The 20,582-nt window shown below is 51.0% G+C and overlaps 1 protein-coding gene across 1 annotated transcript; it reads left to right on the plus strand.

Moving 5' to 3' along the window:
* Positions 1–17,768: 17,768 nt before the first annotated feature.
* Positions 17,769–19,540, plus strand: LOC136494763 (UDP-glycosyltransferase 73C7-like). The gene has a single exon (XM_066490937.1). The coding sequence runs from the start codon at positions 17,958–17,960 to the stop codon at positions 19,425–19,427; it is 1,470 nt and encodes a 489-aa protein (XP_066347034.1). The 5' UTR covers positions 17,769–17,957; the 3' UTR covers positions 19,428–19,540.
* The last annotated feature ends 1,042 nt before the right edge of the window (positions 19,541–20,582 follow it).

Consider the following 20,582-nt stretch of genomic DNA (forward strand, 5'->3'; position numbering starts at 1 on the left):
AAGTATGCTGGGTGATGGGTTGCAGAGGTCCCAGCGATCCTCTAGAGCCTAAGAACGACCCTGAATCGATCCATGGGGTTCACACCCTTCTTCCTAGCCTACGGAGCTGAAGCAGTTTTGTCCTCTGACCTCGACCACGGTGCCCCAAGAGTGAAGGCCTTCGACTGAGACCGAGCTATGGAGGCATAGTAGGACACGGTCGACCTACTCAAGGAGGCTTGTGAGATGACTATCATCCGCTGCACTAGCTACCAGCAAACTCTCCGTAGGTACCATGAAAGAAAAATCAAGGGGAGAATCCTCGAGGTCGGTGATCTCATGCTCTGGAGAACCTAGTCGACCAAGGAGAAACATAAACTCTCTCTACCATGGGAAGGACCCTACACAATGATTGAGGTGATCTAACTAGGTGCCTACTAGCTAAAGGACGACAACATCAACGTTCTCACCAACACATGGAACATCGAACAGTTATGTCGTTTCTTCCCCTAAAGCTCGGTCTTTCTGTTTCCTTTCCATTCAGTGTTTGCTCCTGCAGCACCCCAACCCGAGCACTCTTGGCCTGGGTCACTCGGGGGCTCCACGGGGGTGCGATACCACCCTCCTTTTTTACTATCATATAGTAATACTTTTTGCCCAAACAAAAGGTCATTACATTCCTTTGATTACCCTATGTAACTTACATTTTAACCTCCCGACCGATCACACCCTGCCACGACCTACGGTTATGAGTAGCTGAGCCTCGCGGGCCATGCCTGGGTTCTTAAGGTTGCAGCCTATGGGTCAACAGGCAAGTGCGAAAAAGAAAGGACAAGAAACTAAGCTACGCGAGGGTAAAAACAAGGGCGGATGGGAAAAGCTTCCCCTCACGAGTGATTTCATCACAAATGAACTCAAAATAGTCACAAGTGTAAAACTGTTCATATGGGGGCTTCCCCACAAACTCATCTTTTACATCTACTAACAAATTCTACTCCAAACTCTATTATGGCTGCCTAGCGGCATCAGTTGACGGCACGGTTGACAAGGATAAGGTAGCTCGCTTTTGGTTGGAACGACGTTTGGCTCGTCGAGGGTAGGATGACACTCGCCTCCGACCCAGCCTCCACTCCCTCCATGGGCTGGACAACATCTTCCCAGCGCATGTCTTCAACCACGGTCAAATGGTGAGCCTCCATCACCCACTACGCGGTGACTGGCTCTGTGACCATATGTGCATATGGCACCAAACTCTCCCCCAGCGCATGGATTTCATCTGTGCTCCACCCATCGGCGTACCCTCTATAGATGGCCGCACAGTCCAGATTGGGGTGATGGGTCACCACCGAGGTCAGCACCCCTGATGTCCCATAGAACATGCCATTGGAGATGAGCACCTGAACTTTGTTTGGGACCTCCACCAGCTAGACGGTGGGCGTACTGGTGCTCGGTCCTGACCCAAACACTTTGGAGATGACCACCTATGTGACATTGCAAATCTAGTCAAGCTCTCCCTAGAGAGTGTGTCGCACCTCAAGGGACTAGGCTAGCACCTCCACGCCTCGACCGACCGCCGCTTTGGCCGTCTCCAGCTCTTGCTCCAGAGAGCTGATTTTTCCACCCAATTCTAGAGAAAGACGACAAGTTCAGAAGCAAAGGAAAGGAAAAACCAAGGCATCAACCAAAGGCAGAATAGATACATACCAAGGCAGGCGCTTTCGAGGATGGAGAGTCCTTCCTCTTGCAGGGTCACCCTCTCAAGCAGTTGAGCGTTCGACTCCTCTACCCCAAGCACCTACCCCTAGAGTGCGACCACTTCTTGTTCAGCATCCAACCGGGCCTTTCGCTCCATCTCCAAAGCCTCCAAGGACTTCTGAAGCGCCGCCTTGGTCTCTGCCAGATGGACTTTCGCCACATCGAGTTCCTGCTCGGCAACAGTCGCCCACTCGACTGCACGTAGCTCCACCACCCATGCTCCCATTGTCTTGGCCGCCCAGTCTTGGGACTCACAGTGGGCAGACTCTAGCTAGTGCCTGAGCTCGTCAACCCACCATGATGCCATCGCTTCATGCTCCATCCAACCATGCTCCTCTCAAAGAAATTAGGACTTATGGATCGACATCGTCTCTAGATCTTGTTAGACAAGAAGCAGGCATGCTAAGACAACCATTGAAAGGCTAAGGAGTCAAGGATAACACAAAAAATGTAGAGAACCTACCTCTGCAACGCATGGCAGGTTGACTGTCATCGCCTGATGGACGAGCTCAACCCTCTCCAAGGCCTCCTTGAGTCTTGCCTTGGTAAGGGCGAGATTGAACTCCATCGATACTCCTCTCTTCCTGAGCAGATGCCAGAGCTTCGCCTCCTCCTCATCATGAAGGACGAACCAGGCCTTTCCCGGCTTGCTGGGGCAAGGCCACACCAGCTCAAGGCATCATGCGACGACCAGATCATCACTAGCTCCTAGGACGGCAGGATGGCTGGCGGCTCCACCCCGGTGTTTTCCTCATCAAAGAAGGGGATCTCCACCACCTAGACTCCATGGCTCGCTGACAGATGTTCTACCTCTAGCCTGGCCACGTCTCCTCTCGACCCCTCCAGCTTTGACCATAAGGGTGAACCATGCGCTCCTCCACTGGGCGAGGCAGGGAGCTCGGTTTCCCTCCTCTCCTCCTCTGTAGCTATTAGGGGAGGGATGGCGAGGGTCACCTCTGACCCAACCTCCGCCATCACCGTTGTCGCCGCTGCCGCCGTGCTCGCAACTAGCCAGGAAGACACAACCCCCAGTAAGGAAGGTCGCGCCGCCGCCAGCCTGCTTTCTTCGCCGCTCGTCGCGACCCACTGTGGGCTGGGTCTCCACTCTTCTCACATGGGAGGTAGGGAGACTCCTAGTCCCACCAGCCCTAGGCTACTGTTAAACAAGCGTGGGTTATTCACACTCAAAAACTCTACTATGAGAATAGGAGGGAGCATGAATGCTTACCTAGATGAAAGCGGCAGAGCCCTAAAGCCCCGACCAGCTAACGACAAGCCAACTAGACGAAGATCACTCGCAAGTCATGACCCATGCCCCCTCGTATCGACTGAGGGAGGAGCCAACCTAGCCATCCCCTGGTCAGCCCACGAACGGCCATGACCGCTAGCTTATGGCAAAACCACCGGAGCAACCGGCGGGGTATCTCTCCGTTGGGGGTCATGAACGCGCATCGACCCCAATGACATAGGGGGACAATCACGTCCCCCAACCAACTGGCGTGGTCCACCACACTCGTAGTAGGGGGCATGGAACCGACGATGCCTCCGAAGGGCGTGGCGACCGCGCCCACTTTGCCTCTTGTTTGAGGGCGGTGTCTTCATTTGCGGCACACTTCCTAGACTTAGGAACGTCGCCACGTGTCTCCATATCACGCCCGCCACCGATGGGTGTGGCCATAGGCTCACGGTGCTCTGCTAAGGTCACAACAGCGCCCATGTCTCCTTTGTCCTCGGAGGCACTTGTGTCGCCACCCATCTTTGTGGACTCCTCCGACTCGAGCTCTGCCTTCACGTCGCTCTAGCTCTTGCCCCCTAGACCCATTGACTGATCTCCTTCTCCTTTTTGAACCTCCTCCAGGCCTTCTCAGCTTACTTATTCTTCTTAGCAAGCGCCGCCTCTTTCTAGGCAACTTGCCGAGCTGCACCCTCTGGCCCCCTCGGAAGGTGCAGCCAGGATTTGTAATCCACGAGTCCCTATGAAACAGGCAACTCAAAATCAATTAAGACAAAGAAGAGCAAGAAGGAAAGGTCATGGGAAAAGAAGAGTGGGCATACCAAATTAGATAGCTTCACGGCGTGCAGAGGTTCGGGTGTCCCTTCGAGGGAGTCTTTGTCCCTCAACTGCAGCACCCAATCAAGTTGACTCCAGACTTCATCTTTCGACAACTCCTCTGGCGATGCACAGTCGGGATCCATCGGGCCAAGGTACTCCCACATCGGTCACCTTCTCTTCACCAATGGGGCGACCCGACGGCAGAAGAAGGTATGGAAGACCCGCAACCCATCGAGGCCATGCTGCACAAGCTTCTGAAGCTCTGCCTCGATAACCTCCAACTTGTTATGTCGACCAACAGGACCCCATGACCAACTTTCCCTCCTCTCTGGCCTTCTTCCGGTGAATGACAGGAATGGCGCCTCCATTGGGTTCCTAAAGTAGAACCACTCACCGTGCCACCCCCGATTGGAGTCACAGGGGGAGTATGCAGGGTAGGGGTCGATGGCTTCGGCTTCTTCTACAAAGTGAATCCCCCAACCGACACGATTCTGGGTGGCTTCCCCTCAAATAGGGCTTGCCCACTGAAGATCTGACGGAAGAGGTCCACGTGCAGCTCCATCCTGAGGAAGGCCTCGTAGACGGTGATGAAGCCAGTGATGTGCAGCACCCTAGTCAGGTTGAGGTGTTGCAGCTCTAGGCCCCACTCATTGAGGAGCCCATGCAAGAACTAGTGCGTGGGATACCTAAGCCCATGCTCATGGAAGGCGAGGAAGGAGACGACCTCATCAGCCAAGGGTTGTGGAACAACTTCTCCCAGTGTAGCAGCCCTCCAATGCGCCACCTCCTTCGACGGGAGCAGCCACTTCTTAGCGAAGGCGGCCAGCACCTCCTCATCCACATTGGAAGGCCTCTAGTTCGACATCGTGCCTCGGATTCACGAATGAATCTATGAGTTCTCCTCTCCCTCGCTTTACCCTCTCTCCTAGAAACTGCCATGGTGCACAAACGGGCTTGGTGAAAAGGAACAAGGAGAAGAGGCAACAGTTGGAGAAAGGCAAAAGAATGGGAGGAAAACCCCTCTCCCTTCCCCCTATTTAATGCGGAGAGGCATGCGGTGGGATGCGCCCTAGCTAATGGGACGCGCCCTGCCCAACAAGACATCGCCTGGTTAATAGGACATGGCCTAGGAAGGGCCCACCACTACTGCAACCCAAGCATGGGAAACAAGGTGCAACCGCACGCAAATGACCCTCTGCCTTCCTAGGCAGGGTTTGGAAGGGCCCACCAATAGGATCTCCATCGAGGAGAGACCAACGGGTCACATGAGTCAATCGGACAGCTCGGGCAGCTACCGAGAGACAGGTAAGGAGCGGTGGGATGCCCCATGTGGGCTATGTTGACTCTATCATGAACGACGGGCCTGGGTTCCATTTGGACATATCCGATAAAGAGCTCCCCGAATCCATCGCTCTAGCCATCGAGGTAACTTTACCAAAACCCCTTTTTTGTTTTCTCATGCATGATCATTCATTCATCCATTCTCATGCATGTGTTCATACATTCATCCCATACATCCAAGCATTACATATGCAATTGTTGCATCACAATGCTTCGCGTTGCGTCATGAAGCGGTAGTCGCCTCATTCGATATGAGCGACGATCGACCGGGGTTCGAAGGCCGGCCCATGAAGGGCTTGAGACCACCTTGCGTCAAATAGAGCTAGGGGAGAAAAGAGTAGATGAGCCCTAGCGGCCCTTGCCCAATCCACTCTAAAGTGGACAGGGTCATCTTGACCTTCTCGTTCAATCCTAACCTCGAGCCATGCCCATAGAATCTCCATCAAGGGGAGGCCAGTGGGCCACCTGAGTCGATCTTCGAAATGGCTCGGGCATCTGCCTAGAGGTGGATTAAGGAGTAGTGGAATGCCACATGAGGGCTATGTCGACCCCGTTACGAACGACGGACCCGGAATCCACCCGAACGTACCCGTTATTAAGCTCACCGAGCGCGTCACTCGAGCCATCAAGGCAAGCGACATTAGCTCAACCCCTCCAATTGCGGAAACCACAGACGAGGTAACACACGAAACTAGATTGACCCCTCGACCACGCCCGACACTTGGGTTGGTGACTCCATCTCGCCCGACCCCTCGGCCGTGCCCAACACTTGGGTTGGTGGCTCCGTCTCGCCCGATGCTTGGGTCGGCGCCCGACGCTTCAGGTTAGCGACTCCATCTCGCTTGACCCCTCGGCCACGCCCAACACTTGGGTTGGCAACTCCGTCTCGCCCGACACTTGGGTTAGCGATTCCACCTTGCCCGACCCCTCGGCCGCGCCGGACACTTGGGTTGGTGCTCCGCCTCGCCCAAACCCTCGGCCGTGCCCGACATTTGTTTTGGCGCCAGACACTTGAGTTTGCGCTCTGTCTTGCCCGACCCCTCGGCCACGCCCGACACTTGGGTTGGCGCTCCACCTCGCCTGACCCCTCGGCCGCGCTAGATGCCTAGGTTGGCGTTCCACCTCGCCCGACCCCTCGGTCATGCCCGACGCTTGGGTTGACGCTCTTCCTCGCCCCACAGCGACCCACGATCTTATACCCATCGAATGCGCTCGTAAAACGAGTGTAAACAACACCTTCATGACTTCTCAAAAGTCCCAAAAGGGTTCGGGGGCTCCTGTCGGGTTCATAAACCCGGGGTCCCCAATGGACCCGCTTCACAGCAAATGCTCAGCCCAGCAGACGGTGTGGTGGCAACGCGCACCTCCAGCATCAGCCCAGATACCTAACGGTAGGCCAGGAGAATGATTAAGTCCCCGACCAAAAGGCCTAGCCAAGTAGGGGACATAGTCTGACTCTGACCTTCTTTTTTCTGATCAGGAATACACCGAACCTCTGCTTGTAGCTCTTCCCCGACCGACACGGTTGGGGCCGACCGAGAACGACCGACCGGGGATGCCCGCTCGATAAGGGCTGGGGATCAGGCGGAGCAGGTATGGTAAGGCGCTCAAAGTCTAACCGTAATACCGAGGACCATACCCTGCGCACCTATAGGATGGTGCTACCAGGCCATGCCTGATAGGCACAAAGCAACCTTCCAGGCATGTCAGGACCCAAACAGTGTTGTGGGTGCCAACATTTGTCTAAATAGTGTTGTAGGCGCCGGCATTTGTCATACCAGGCAAACACGGTAAAGCCTGCCACATGCATATGAACATCAACAGTATTGTGGGCGCCGATGACCGTCTCGTACCCGACAGCGTGGGCAACAAGACTAGGTAGCACACATACACATTCTCTCTCTTCTCTAAACTTGTAAGAGCCCATCCCCTTCGACTATAAAAGGGGATGAGCTCTCTCCTAAAAAGAGATCGCATTATTCGAACCTCAATAGCTCTAGAACTCTAAAGCTAACAGAGCATATGCTCCAATACTTAGCGCACGTTAGAGCTTCCGTCACTCTCGGCCCTTCGGTCCAGAGTCCGACCGGACCTTTAACACCCCCCTTTTTATTCCTACTCATTTGTAACCCCACAGCAAACTTTGAGCAACTAGGCTCAGGAGTAAAGTCACTGACCGACCGAAACTGGACGTAGTGCACGTTGCCTGAACCAGTATAAATCCTGTGTCACTAAGTGCTAGGCCACATCCGATCACAACGCATGGCAAAAACTACAAATATTTACTTGTTGGTCACTTTTCGCACCGACAGTAGGCATTTCAGATTGAAAAGGATCCTTCCATCTGCTGGTAAGATGAGTAGTGTATCGTCTGCATACTGCACTATAGGATAATCACCTCCAAAAGGTTCATCAATAGGGTGCTTTAAGATACCCCTGCTCCAGGCATTGTTGACTATGGACTGTAGCAAATCTGCAGTTAAAACAAAGAGAAGAGGGGAGAGTGGGTCTCCTTGTCTCACACCCCTCTTACAAAGGAAAGGTTTATCTGGTATGCCATTTAGTAGAACATATGATTCACCAGAGTTCAGCAAACTATGCATCCAGCCCACCCATTTGTCAGAGAATCCCTTGTGCTTAAGAATTTGGATGATAGCCTCATGTTCCACCTTATCAAAAGCCTTTCTCAAAGTCCAACTTGAGAATTACAATTTCTTTCTTGGAGTGGTGACACATGTGAAGAAATTGGAAGGCCCAGGCCAGGCAGTCTTGAATGGTCCTTCCTTTAATAAAACCATACTGATTAGCATGTACTAATTGGAGGATGACTGACTGAAGCCTTATGGAGAGAATCTTGGTGATACACTTGAGGGAATAGTTGAGTAAGGAAATGGGTCTGTAATCATCCACAGATTCAGGGTTGGATTTCTTGGGGATCAAGGCAATTTGAGAAGAATTGATGCTTCTTAGGTCAAGTGAAGAGCTACAAAAATCTCTGAAGAGTCTAAAGAAGTCACCCTTGATTATATCCCAGCAGGTTTTGATGAACAATCCGTTGAACCCATCAGGGCCAGGAGCATCACTATTAGGTAAACCCTTAATAATAACTGTTATTTCCTCCTGACTAAAATCACTATCCAAATCCAAGTGATCCATTGGAAGAGCAATGATCAGGGAAGAGAGGTCATATAAAATCCCTTTGAAGTCACTGATGCCCATTCTCCCTTTAAAACTGTCCCACAGAATTTGAGCTTTTTGATCATGATAAAAAAAGGATGTATCACCAGAAGAGAGACAGGTTATAAAGTTCTTCTTGTGGGAGATGGTAGCAATGTTGTGGAAAAAAGATGTGTTTTCATCACCTAGATGGACCCATCTGATAGTATTTCTTTGTTTCCAGAAAATTCTCCTGGACTCCATGAGGTATGATAAATGAGTTTTGACAAGACTTCTGAAGTTTGATTCCAATATGGATAGAGCTCGTTGGTCTTCCAGCCCATCAAGAAGGAGTAGGAGTGAATAAGTTTAGTAAGATTGGACAAGCTTTTGCTCCAAGATTTGAGTCCAGCCCTTACTTGTTTGAATTTTGCACAAATATTCCTTGCTGCATTACCAAAGACAGGGGAGTTTTTCCAATGCAGTTCAACAGTCTCTTTGAAACCAGGATGCTGAATCCAGAAGTTTTCAAACCTGAAAAAATTAGCTTTTTGAAACCAGGATGCTGAATCCAGAAGTTTTCAAACCTGAAAAAATTAGCTTTTTGAATGCAGCTGTCAATATAAATCACAAAGGGGATGTGATCTTAAATAGGCCTAGCTAAGGTCTGAACCACAGTTCCACGGTAAGACAGGTTCCATGATACTAATGAGAAAACCCAATCAAGTTTGACTAGTAAAGGGTCATTCTGCATATTACTCCAAGTAAAGTTTCTACCATTGAAAGGTATTTCCACAAGATCCAGGCCCAAAATACAATCATTGAACAATTGCATTTCACCTAAGTCCCTTCCTGGTTTATTTCTATTTTCAGTAGATCGAATTAAATTGAAATCACCAGCCAGGAGCCGGTCATCAAAATTGTTGGTATCCAGGTTGATCAACCAAGTAACAAAAGCCATCTTTTCAGAAGAGACAGAAGGCCCATAGATATTAGTCAAGTGGAAATCCTTGTTATCCAATCTATTGTGGAATTTTACAGTTACAGCATAAGCATTAGATTGGATAGTAGTGCCATCTAGGATAGAGCTGTTCCATATGGTTATAAGACCTCCAGAAGCCCCAACCGAAGGGGAGAAGCTGAAATTGTCCGGGTATCTGGGGCAAAACTTTTTTCGGAAAAGGGGTCAAAATTATTACGCTTGGTTTTCTGCAAGCACACAATCTGACATGCACTCTCTTCAATTTTACTACGCAAAGCATCCCATTTTGCTTGAGAGTTAATGCCTCTTATATTCCAAACTAGAATTTTTGTTGTTCTTTTGTTATGATTCATGATCAGAAAACAAAAAGATATTGCTGGGCTCTAGCATGTATATACCAAAGCCAAGAGTGGAACACTGATTGAAGTCAGAGCAAACGACAGTCACATAAGAGCAACAAACAGGAAGGAACACGTTAGAAATTGACAGAATCCAAAGGGTAGGCTCAACAGGATAAATATGATAAAGCTTAAACTGGTTTGGATTAAACTTAAAGCTCTCGAGAGGAGCAACACATGTCTGCTCAAACTTTACATTATTTTTTCCTCGGCACGCAGGCCGACAACGAGAGCTAGATAAGTTTTCTGACAAAAGAAGCACCACTGACGCAGTGACAGGTGCAGGAGCAAACACATTATATGTTCTTGTCATCGTTCACATCCTGGTCCAGCAAAGCAGCAGATACCACACTAGGGTGGATGGTTAGTTATTTATTGATAGTTAGATAAAAAAATAGTATATATTTTCGGCATATATTTATGATACGTATAAGTATTTACATATTCAGAAGACGTAGAATCATAGTTGTTTAGTTAGAAAATATTACTTTATTTGTTCGATAATTTGCTATAGGACACTCTTCATTGGGGTATTTGTTGATGGACATCGCTCAATGTTGTCTTTGCTAAATTTTTAAACCATGAATTTAAAAGATTTTATTTTTGAGGTTATTTTAGGTCTAAACAGCTTACTCGAAAACTTGAATATATAATTACAGAAGAAAATACTCCATCAGTCCTAAAATAAGAGATTCTCATTTCTCAAGAAATCAAACATTTTTTAATTATAGATAAGAGTACTATAATAGATATACAAATTATAATTTTACAAAAGGGTATGTCACATAAAAAATTTATGTCTATTTCTTATAAAGGTTTATGTGTAATATTAAAATCTTTTAGATGTGCATGCACGCTCATTCTTATAAATGCATGCACGCACACCTTAGCCTTACGAGCACTTACGAGAGTGACGAGTTGGATCAATAAGGGGATGTTTGTTTACCTGGTCCAGATGAGCCATTGAGCCCAGGGGTGCAACCCAGGCTGTTTGTTTGCTTGGACCAGCCCACGAGCTAGGCCAGCAAGCCCCTCAAAGCACCCCTAGGCCTAGCCCCGGAGAAACGAAAAATTCTTTCGTTCCTACCGTGCTCGGCTGTAGCGGGCAGCGACGTTCTCGTCACCTCCTTTTGTTTACCGTGAAAGCCTCCCCGCCGCTGCCAACCCCGTCATTGAGTGCACGCAGGCTCCAGCTCGACACGACAACTTCCCCTCCCTCTCCGACGACTCCCCCTCCCTTTTCGACGACTCTCCGGCGACCTCCGACCACAAGCTGGCTCATTCTCATCCAGGAAAACAAACATGGCTGGTTGCACCACCACATGCTGGATCACAAGATGTAGCCTTACTAAACACAATAGAACCGATAACTTTGATTAATATCAAATCTAGCAAGAGATCAAATGATGCAGCCTACCAAAGAACTCGCCGAGAATTACGTTACTCCTATTCCTAGTGCGATGGCGTAAAGCTAGAAAAATAGATTGTGTATTGATCGATTGATGAAAAATGTTACAATAGCTGAGGTCTATATTTGTACCCTGGCTGGGCTGATATAGAGTCCTACACAAAAATGACTAGACAATTTTTAAGTAAAAAGAAAATAATCTAATTTGAACTCCACGATTTCCTTTCTGGCAGAGTCCGATTCTGCTACGCCTGAGTCGATACCGTTGACGTCGTGATTTTCACGATCCATTCCAAAAATTTGGTGTAAACAAAAAGAAAAACAAAACATCCTAAGTACGTCGAAACCTGTGTCACACCACCGTTACGAATCTACCTTGCTTCAAATTTCAACGTATCGTCCTTGATTAAAAAATAATATATAGAATCATATTAGAATAGCATACCCATGGAGTAAGCCTCTTTGGATTTGGATTAGTGGTAATATGATAAATAAGTCGGTGTGCAAATTGATTTAGATGAGCTGAAAAAAAAACAAAAGGAAAGTCCATTCGAAACCCGTCGGCACGCTACGAGCCGATAGGACCAATCGGCCTGCCAGGTGCCGTGAAGAGTCATACTAGGAAGATAAAGGAGGAAAAAACAAAACCGGAAAAGAAAAGCAAAGGAAAAATGAAAAAAGAAAAAAAAAGGAAAAAATTAAAATAGAAAAGTGAAAAAATAAAATAAAATAATGAAAAATGAAAAATTGTAAAAAAAAAATAACGCGTCAGCTACCGTGGCCAACAGTGGCCGACGCCCTGAGAGTCCAGGGATTCTCGGAGCGTTAAATAGAGTAGTTGTTATATATACTACTGGTTAGTCGGCTGTCATACCAACTTGTCAGCTTACGAGTAGCCGATATGTACCCATCTCGGCTTCGCGTAGGGCATCCCAATTGTCGATAGGTTATTAGATTTGTAATTTCTTAAAAGTGGCATCTAATTTTATAATTATTTATTTAAATAATATTATATCAAAAAAATCCATCTAAAAGGCCCGTGTCGACGGCATGTGCGAGATGCCATTTGAGCTGGGTAGCCTGAAGAAGCAAAGACAGTAATCACTTGCTGCTGCCTGTTATGGTGCTACTGGCCTGCTTGGTTTTTGACGCCAGCACTAGAAATACCGATGCGCGTGCGCTCCAATTGGCACCACCGCCCATCCATCCACAGCTCGACACATCAACCCGATCGAGTACCTGTGGCTGTGAGCTGTGGTATGGGCAGATATCGATCAACAGGCAGTGTGGTGCGTTGTGGGCATAGAAGAGATGTGCGACTGTGCAAGGGTGCAGTGTCGGTCGTCCAAGGGTTCGCGTCGTCGGCCACCGCAGGGACAGAGCGGCGGCTTCGCGGAGCAAGAGGCTGCGGACGGCGCTGGAGACGACACTGACGAAGCCGAGAGGGTGCGGAGCCACTGCCTTCGTCATCGGTCGGTGCCCGGCTAGCCATAGGCTAAATACCAGAACCAGCAGTGTATAGAGAAAACAACAACAGATTTAAGAATGCAAATGTGATTAGACAAGAGGATACAACAATAGCAAAGTGATTTTGATCAGATTGGCCTTAGGACTAATTATTGTTGTGATGCATTAATTAATCATACCTGCCTCGAGATAATTAAAAACCAATATGACAGAGAGATCAACCGCACAAATGTGAATTCAGTACATACAACAGCAGTCTAAAAACATAACCAGCTAAGACATTGGTTCATGAGACATAGAACAAAAGCATGAAGGCAGGTAATGAAACCTAGGTTGTTATCATCATTGACCTACACATTGCAATTACACGAGGGACACTTGTTTATCTTCATCCAAAGAGCAAACAGCAGGTTAGAAGAGCCAATATTAGCACATTCTTCCAATAGCCACTCTTAACAGTAGCTGTAGGAATTCCTTCACAGCAGTCATCTGGGAGCAGCTGGGAGGGGAGGGGAGTTACTGCTCCCAGAGATGCTTTGAAATCTCTAAGTGCCTCCTTATAATTTTTGTACTTCAAATACCTTGCATTCTTGAATCCAAGAACCTGTTGACTGCATTCATACCAGGTTCTATAGATTCCAGGTTGCTTCCCATAGAAAACCACATAGCAAGGTGCCATTTTCTGTGAAAGCAGAATTGCAATTAGCCTTAGTCCTTTGTGAATCATGAAACAAGGCATGAGTGCGACATTGAAGATCTAGGGATTGATGAAAGAAACAACCCATGATCCTAAATGCCACACCGATGGCTTGGTTCATCTTGTTGAAAAGAAACAATTGACATCATAGGCTAAAAAGTGGCCTCAGCTCTAGAATTTGGTGCTGCAATTCATGTAAGTACTCATCACAGGTGGCTGCACATGTAGCAAACAAGTCTAGAAAAGCAGCAACTTTGGAACTGCAAATAAGTAGGAATAGAACATCAAGGCTGCCATGGAACCCATCTGGCCATCCATTCTCTGCCGCCATCCAACTGGTGTTGCAAGAGAATGGATGGTTCATATGGATTTGATGACAGTCATGAAAATCAGCAAGAACAAGCCATGAAAAAACAATAACAACATAAAATAGTTGCGCAGCCACCTCATTGTTTTTTTCTACATTGTGCATCATAGGCCAGATCAGAAACCCACTTTAGGCACCAACTCATGGAAACATAGGTATCAAATCTAGGAAATGATAGAAATATATGAAAGCATGAAGTGAAGATTCAAACAAGGCCATCCCCAAAATCATGAAAGCCATGAAATCCATGGGCACATCCATTCACTGCCATCAGCATGGTATGAGCATGTTGTTGCTAGGGAATGGTTGTGTCCCACGGGTTCAATGACACCCATGAAAAGCACAATGTAATACAGTCCTCCCAATGCAACAGGAACATAAAGTGACAAATATAGTAGCAGTAGCAGTAACCAACAGAGGTTACTAATTAATACATCTGTTTGTCTCCAAATAAAGGTTCAGCCCACAAGTAGGCACTTAAGTGAACTACCTAGTTACACTTGCTCAGATATAGTTAGCCACCCTCCAACTATGCAAATCCAAAAGGACAGGTGTTGGTCAGCCATCTACCATGCATAGAAGCTATACCAAAATAGAACCCAAAAGAGAAGAGAGTGAGTGAGAGAGGTGGAGGAACTATACATGTCAACAGTCAACCCCCTGCTTGCCTTGCTGTCCTAGATGGATAGAACTACATATAGTAGTTCTTGGCAAGGTAGTTCCTTAGCTAAATGTCCCTATGGCTGATTGCCATGTTCACAAAAGCCCTTGCCAAGGGCCTTGTTTTTTAGCAGGTAGGTGTTGGAAACAATGAGAGCTTCTGTGGTGAAGCTAGGCATCTCCCTCACTACAAGATAGAGGCCAGGATCCACATGTGCAGGCCCAATCTCTCTAAGTGCGATAGCATCAGTCATGTTAGTCATCTTCAGCATCTCTTCCTCACTGAAATTACTCCTCTTTCTCTTTACTCCCACAGTGGAAGTGAGCAGCTCAGTTGTCTTGCTGCCCTCACCCATCTCAGTCCTAGAAATATGTAGGATAGTGGATAAGTGCAAACACAGCAATTGGTTAAACCCAAGGCAGATAAACATGAATAATAAGTACCTACATATATGGGTACCATCTCTGGCTACCCATGATTTTTGGATGTGCGGCAGTGGTAGGAGGCTTGATCATTTCATTCCTAAGCTCACCAACAACATAGAAAACTTGGTGGAAGACTCTACTAACTGTCTTAATGAACCTCCTAAAAGACTAGTGAACTACCCTGAACCTCTGGTTGTGACCAACAACATGGAGGAATATTGCAACCTGCTCCTCAACAGAACACCCACTGGTTTCTCTAATAAGGCCTCTACCACTAAAAAGGTTACATAGAGCAAAAAAGGAGCTCTGGTCATACGCAACATAGCCAAACACTCAGCATCAGTGCTGTTAAATATCATTTGGAGGGTGGATAGCCTATACTGTTGGCTTAATAACCTAGGACAATAAGGGACATGCTCTAGTTGGGCCCTAATTCTTCTCAGTCTAGTGACCAAAAATGAAAGCATAACCACAACCATGGCAGATGCTTGCCTGGCCATCATCTCACGTTGTGCAGTTGGATCCATCTACATGCATTCAACATTCAAACATACAACTCAACTGTAGTAGACCCTGGCTGGCCTCAACATAAAAGTTCGATCATTCATATCAAAAGCTAACAGCACGACTGTATAAAAAGAATGCCTCCAGTGCATTGGATAGAATCATCATCGATCATGAAAGAATTGACATTTTAGCATACAGTGGACAGATTCATCATTGACCATATGAAAAGTATCAACAATGCAGCATAAATGTTTCAGTGCTCGAAATCAACATTGATAGCAACTACACAAGCATCATGTACCCAAACAATCATTCCACAGAGAGAGAATCAAAATCAAAATAGGACAACAGGAAACACTAGAATGAAAGCAAAGGGGATTTGGGGGGATTTCACCTCAAGGGAGTCGACAGAGATAGGAAGAAGCGTAAGACGGAGAAGGAGAAGAGCCGCAGTGGAAGCAAAAGTAGATCCGGTTTGGGACGAAGCAGATCGACCCCAACCGAGACTAGCTGCACCACCAAAGGAGGAAGACGATCGCATCCACGATGGCAGGAGGCGCAGCAGCGCTGCGGCCAAGCGGATCCCGACCGCCTGAATGGAGACAAAGATCGAAGAGGAAGAAGCTCGCAGCGCCGTACCACCACCACACCAACACTGTCGGTCACTCAACACGAACGCAGTGGGGAAGACGGAGCTGGAGGAGGGAGAAGAAGGCAGCGAGGGCGGCATATAAAGACAGCGGATTTCGGTGAGTAGGAGCGCGAGAGGAAGTTTCATTGTTCTCACGCGAGCCCGCACGAGCCACTGCCGCTCTAAAATCGCCCGCATGAGGACAGAGGAAGCCTGGCTCCAAAGAAACGAACCCTAGGAGTGTTCTCCGGATGCAGGAGAGAGAGTGCATTTTACACGCGCGAAGCTATCCGCTAGCTGGGCCAAGCAAATCAAATAGGCCGGGTTGCAGCTAGGGAGCATCGGCCATCCCCTTGGCCCTATATCAAAGAGGCCCTACATATATGATATCTTCATTCAGCTTCAGTGCTTCATAGTTCATACCATACTCATACATACTACTATGTCAAAATGCATATACAGTTGTATCACTGTCGGGGACCAATACTAGGATACCCGAAGAGGAGCTAATAACCATCAACATTAATTCATCTGAGCAGTCAAGAGCATGACTACAGCTCCAACCGACCCCAGGTACGTAAGCTCCGCCTCGCTCAGCCTCTGAGGATGGGCTCCGCCTCGCCCGACCTCTGAGGATGGGCTCTGCCTCGCCCGACACTGAGGTCGTGGGCTCTGCCTTACTCGACCTCTGAGGGCTGGCTCCGCCTTGTCTGACCTCAAAGGGTTGGCTCCGCCTCGCCCGACCTCTGAGGGCGGGCTCTGCCTCGCCCGACACCGAAGCCGTGGGCTTTGCCTCGCTCGACCCCTGAGGGCGGGCTCTGCCTCGCCCAACCTCTGAGGGCGGGCTCCGCCTCGCTCAACACCGAGGCCGCGGGGCCTGCCTCACCCGACCTCTGAGGGCTGGCTCCGCCTCACCCAGCCTCTGGGGGGGACTCCGCCTCGACCGGCCCCAAGGCCAGGGGATCCATCTCTCCCGACGGAGACCTATACTGCCGCCAACCACTCTAGGTCCAAGCGAATGGACCTATGTCAAAGCTCTGACACTAGGGAGGTGATCGGCACGCCCCAATATAATCCGTAGCCGTGACGGGCCATACCTAGGGAGTCACATCAGGAATAGCGTCGGACGTACCGGTGCTGTTCTGCCTAATCCTCATACGAGGACTGACAGGCGTGTCAGTTCACCATGACGTCTGTCAGGACGGAGTGGAGCGCCATGACCAGGAGACGACGCCTGTGCATGGCGCCAGTGACGAACAGGGCCGCGGCGTGGAGCTGTCCCTGTTGACGTCTACAAGGTCGGCGGGACCCGCGTAAATAAAAAGAAGGACCCAATGATCCTGGAGGACTTCTTCTCCTTCTCATTCTCCTCTTTTCCCTCCACGGTAACCCGTGCTTTCCTTTGGCCTATAAAAGAGAAAGCAGAGCGTCCTATAAGGGACATGACAACACATCGCATCGATTTGGACTGGAACTCATCAAACCCCGAACTGATCAGAACACACAAGCACACAGCCGGGAAGCGGCCGAGCTCTCGCCACGCGTTCGCTCCTCTCATCAGAGACTTAGGACATGTCCCTCTCTCGACTGTTTGTAACCCCTACTATGAACTTTCAGTGCTAGTAACACGAGCAGCAGCAACGAACTGGACGTATGGACATTCTGTCCGAATCAGTATAAACCTCGTGTCCTCTTATCACACCGTCCGAGCCAGATACGTAATATTAAAAATTTACTAGTCGGTGGCAACTCGAAACACCGACAATCACTGAAAAGGCAACTGAAAAACCTAAAAATATGAAATGGGCAGAGAGCTTTTACATCAGCGATGGTAACGGTGTTGGAGACAAATATACTACTCATCTCAAGTCTCTTTTATCTAATTTCTTCTGTGTGCTCGTGCATGGATGCAACGGTTACAGTCCCCATCATCAAATCAACTCACAAACGGAACGCACCATCCCAACAGCCCATCCAAGGCACATTTCTCATGACCGGCAGTTCAGGGGGCCTAGTCCCACACGCATCTGCGTCTCCCCCAACCCAATACCCTGAAAAGAAGCCCAGTCCAGTCCATCCTCCGCAAACCGGCCAGCCTCACCACAGCCCACGACACACCAAACCTCGGACATGTCGCAGGCCGAGCGATCGCGCGCGGTCGCCGCGCGCCGCCCGGACGCGCCTCTCCACCTCGTCTTCGTGCCATTCCTCGCGCGCAGCCACTTCGTCCCGCTCGCGGCCAAGGCGGCGGCCTCCTCCGCAGCCTCCCGCGCAGAGCACGAGGTCGCCGCCGCCACCGCCACCACGGCCGCCATCGTCACCACGGCACACTTCGCGGCCCTCGCGCCGGCGTCCGTGCCGGTCCACGCGGCGCCGCTCCGCTGCCCCGGCGGGCACGAGGACTTCTCCCTCCTCCCGGACGAGGCCTCCTTCGCACCGACCTTTTTCGCCGCCGCGGAGGCCGCCCTGGCCCCGGCGCTCACCGCCGCCATCCGCGCCCACGACGGCCGCAGGCCCGTGGCGGTCGTCTCGGACGCCGTGCTCTACTGGGCGCCGCGAGTCGCGCGCGACTGCGGCGTGCCGCACGTCACGTTCCACACTATCGGCGCCTTCGCCGCGGCGGCTATGGTCGCGCTCCATCTCTACCGTCCCGAGGTGGTGCTCACGGGCCCGTTCGCGGTCCCCGGCGGCTTCCCGCACCCCGTGAGGGTCAACAGGGCGCAGGTCAACGAGGAGGCGCTGGCGAACCTCCCTCTCTTCCGTGCCGCGGAGGCCCAGAGCTGCGCCGTCGTGTTTAACAGCGTCTCCGCGCTCGAGTCCGACTTCGCCGCGTACTACCAGAGCCAGCTCGCCGGGACGCCCAAGAAAGTGTTCCTCGTCGGCCCCACGCGCGCCGCGGTGTCTCCACCTCCACGCGCCGTCACGGAGCGGGACCCGATTCTGCAGTGGCTCGACGGCCGGGACGCGGGGACGGTGGTGTACGTGTGCTTCGGGAGCACGTGCGCGCTAGGCGAGAGCCAGCTCCGTGAGCTGGCCGCCGGGCTGCGCGCGTCGGGCCGGCCGTTCGTCTGGACGATCCCGACGCCGCCCCGCGGGGATGGCACTGGCAGCTGCACGGAGCGGGAGGAGCGCGCGTCCAGCCACGGCATGGTGGTGGCCGGGCGGTGGGCGCCGCAGGCGGAGATCCTGGCGCACCACGCGGTGGGCGGCTTCGTCACGCACTGCGGCTGGAACTCGGTGCTGGAGGCCGTGTCCGCCGGAGTCCCGCTCGCGACGTGGCCGCTCCGCGCGGAGCAGTTCCTGAACGAGGTGTTCCTCGTGGAGGTGCTCCGCGTGGGCGTGCGGGTGCGGGAGGTGGCGCGCGAGTCGGACCTGGAGGCCGTGGTGCCGGCTGACGCGGTAGCGCGCGCCGTGGGAAGGCTCATGGGCGGCGATGGCCAGGACGAGGAGGCGGTCGCAGCGAGGAGAGCCAGATCCAGGGAGCTCGGGGCCGCGGCGCGGGCGGCCGTGGCGGAGGGCGGTTCGTCCTGTGGTGACTGGGCACGGCTGGTATATGAGCTCAAGTCGTTCCACGGTCGCGACAGCGATCCACAGACGTGATCACGTGTACTAATGTTTGTCACGTACAAATGACAGTGGTAAATGCTTACGGGTGAGCAAACACACTTAGGCCAGCCTACTAGTTTCCAAGACTCGATATGTTAGAAAGAGTGTAGATGAGTTTTATTCCATGAAACTCATTTCATCCATGAAATTTTTATCATCTCTTTTCATCTATTCTTTGTGATGTCAGCTCGTTTAATGCTATGAAACTCCCATTGAAATTGGCCTTAGACTGTCTCCAAGAGGGTACGCATAACGCGACCTATACTCAAAATGTGTGACGCACAGTGTTTTACCGGTAAAAATACACGCTCCAACGAAGTAGGCAATGGCATGACCCATTTTGCGTCCAAGGCAACGTGGAAGGCAAATAAGCGTCCTCGCTCGGTCTGTTTGCATCTCCCGCAACGCCCGGCCCACCACCACGACCGGAAGGAGAAGACGTGGGCAGCCCCAGATCCGCGCCGCGCCTCCACCGCCGCCGAATGGGGACGACCCGCGCTTGCTCCAGAAGCCGTCGGTCGCGCCTGCTCCAGAAGCGGCGGTCGCGGGAGGGGAGGGAGCTTTGAGATCACGAGACGCGAACCAGATCCAGATCCAATTGACGAACAGGTAGCGTACCTGGACGAAGAGCTCGATCTCGCTGCCAATGTGGACGAGATCCAGGTTGGAGTCGAAGCGGAAGACGTGGATGCGGCTGCCGGAGCTCCCAGCGTCGAAGATGACGGCGTACTTGTTAGCCCCTGCGGGCCCGGACCTCGTGGCGACGCCCGTGGTGGCTGGCGAGCGCGGCATGAGGAGGAGGACGAGGGAGACGAGCGCGAGCGGGGCGAGGACGACAAGCAGGACGCCCCGGTAGCTATGCGCGCGGTCGGCCAGCGTCTCCTGGCGGCCACCGTTGGGCAGCGCGGAGTAGCGGCGCATCTTGGCGGCGTCGGTGGGGAGGAGCAGGACGCCTCCTGCTGCGCGGGATCCAGCGCTCCTCGTCGGGGCGCGCGTCGGTGGTGGATCTGCTGCTGCTGCGACTGCGTCGTGGCTGGGTGAGCGTGGTCGGCACGGGCGCGATGGCGCTGCCACCGTTGGCGAGCGGTGCCGACGCGAGCAAGCGCGGACGAGCGGGGCCGGTGGCTGTTAGAGAAGGTAAGTTTTGCG

This window comes from Miscanthus floridulus, chromosome 11 (assembly GCF_019320115.1).
Source record: "Miscanthus floridulus cultivar M001 chromosome 11, ASM1932011v1, whole genome shotgun sequence".
Classification (NCBI taxonomy): domain Eukaryota; kingdom Viridiplantae; phylum Streptophyta; class Magnoliopsida; order Poales; family Poaceae; genus Miscanthus; species Miscanthus floridulus.

Coding starts and splice junctions, on each gene's coding strand:
- LOC136494763 (XM_066490937.1), top strand. CDS start 17,958: ATGTCGCAGGCCGAGCGATCGCGCGCGGTCGCCGCGCGCCGCCCGGAC.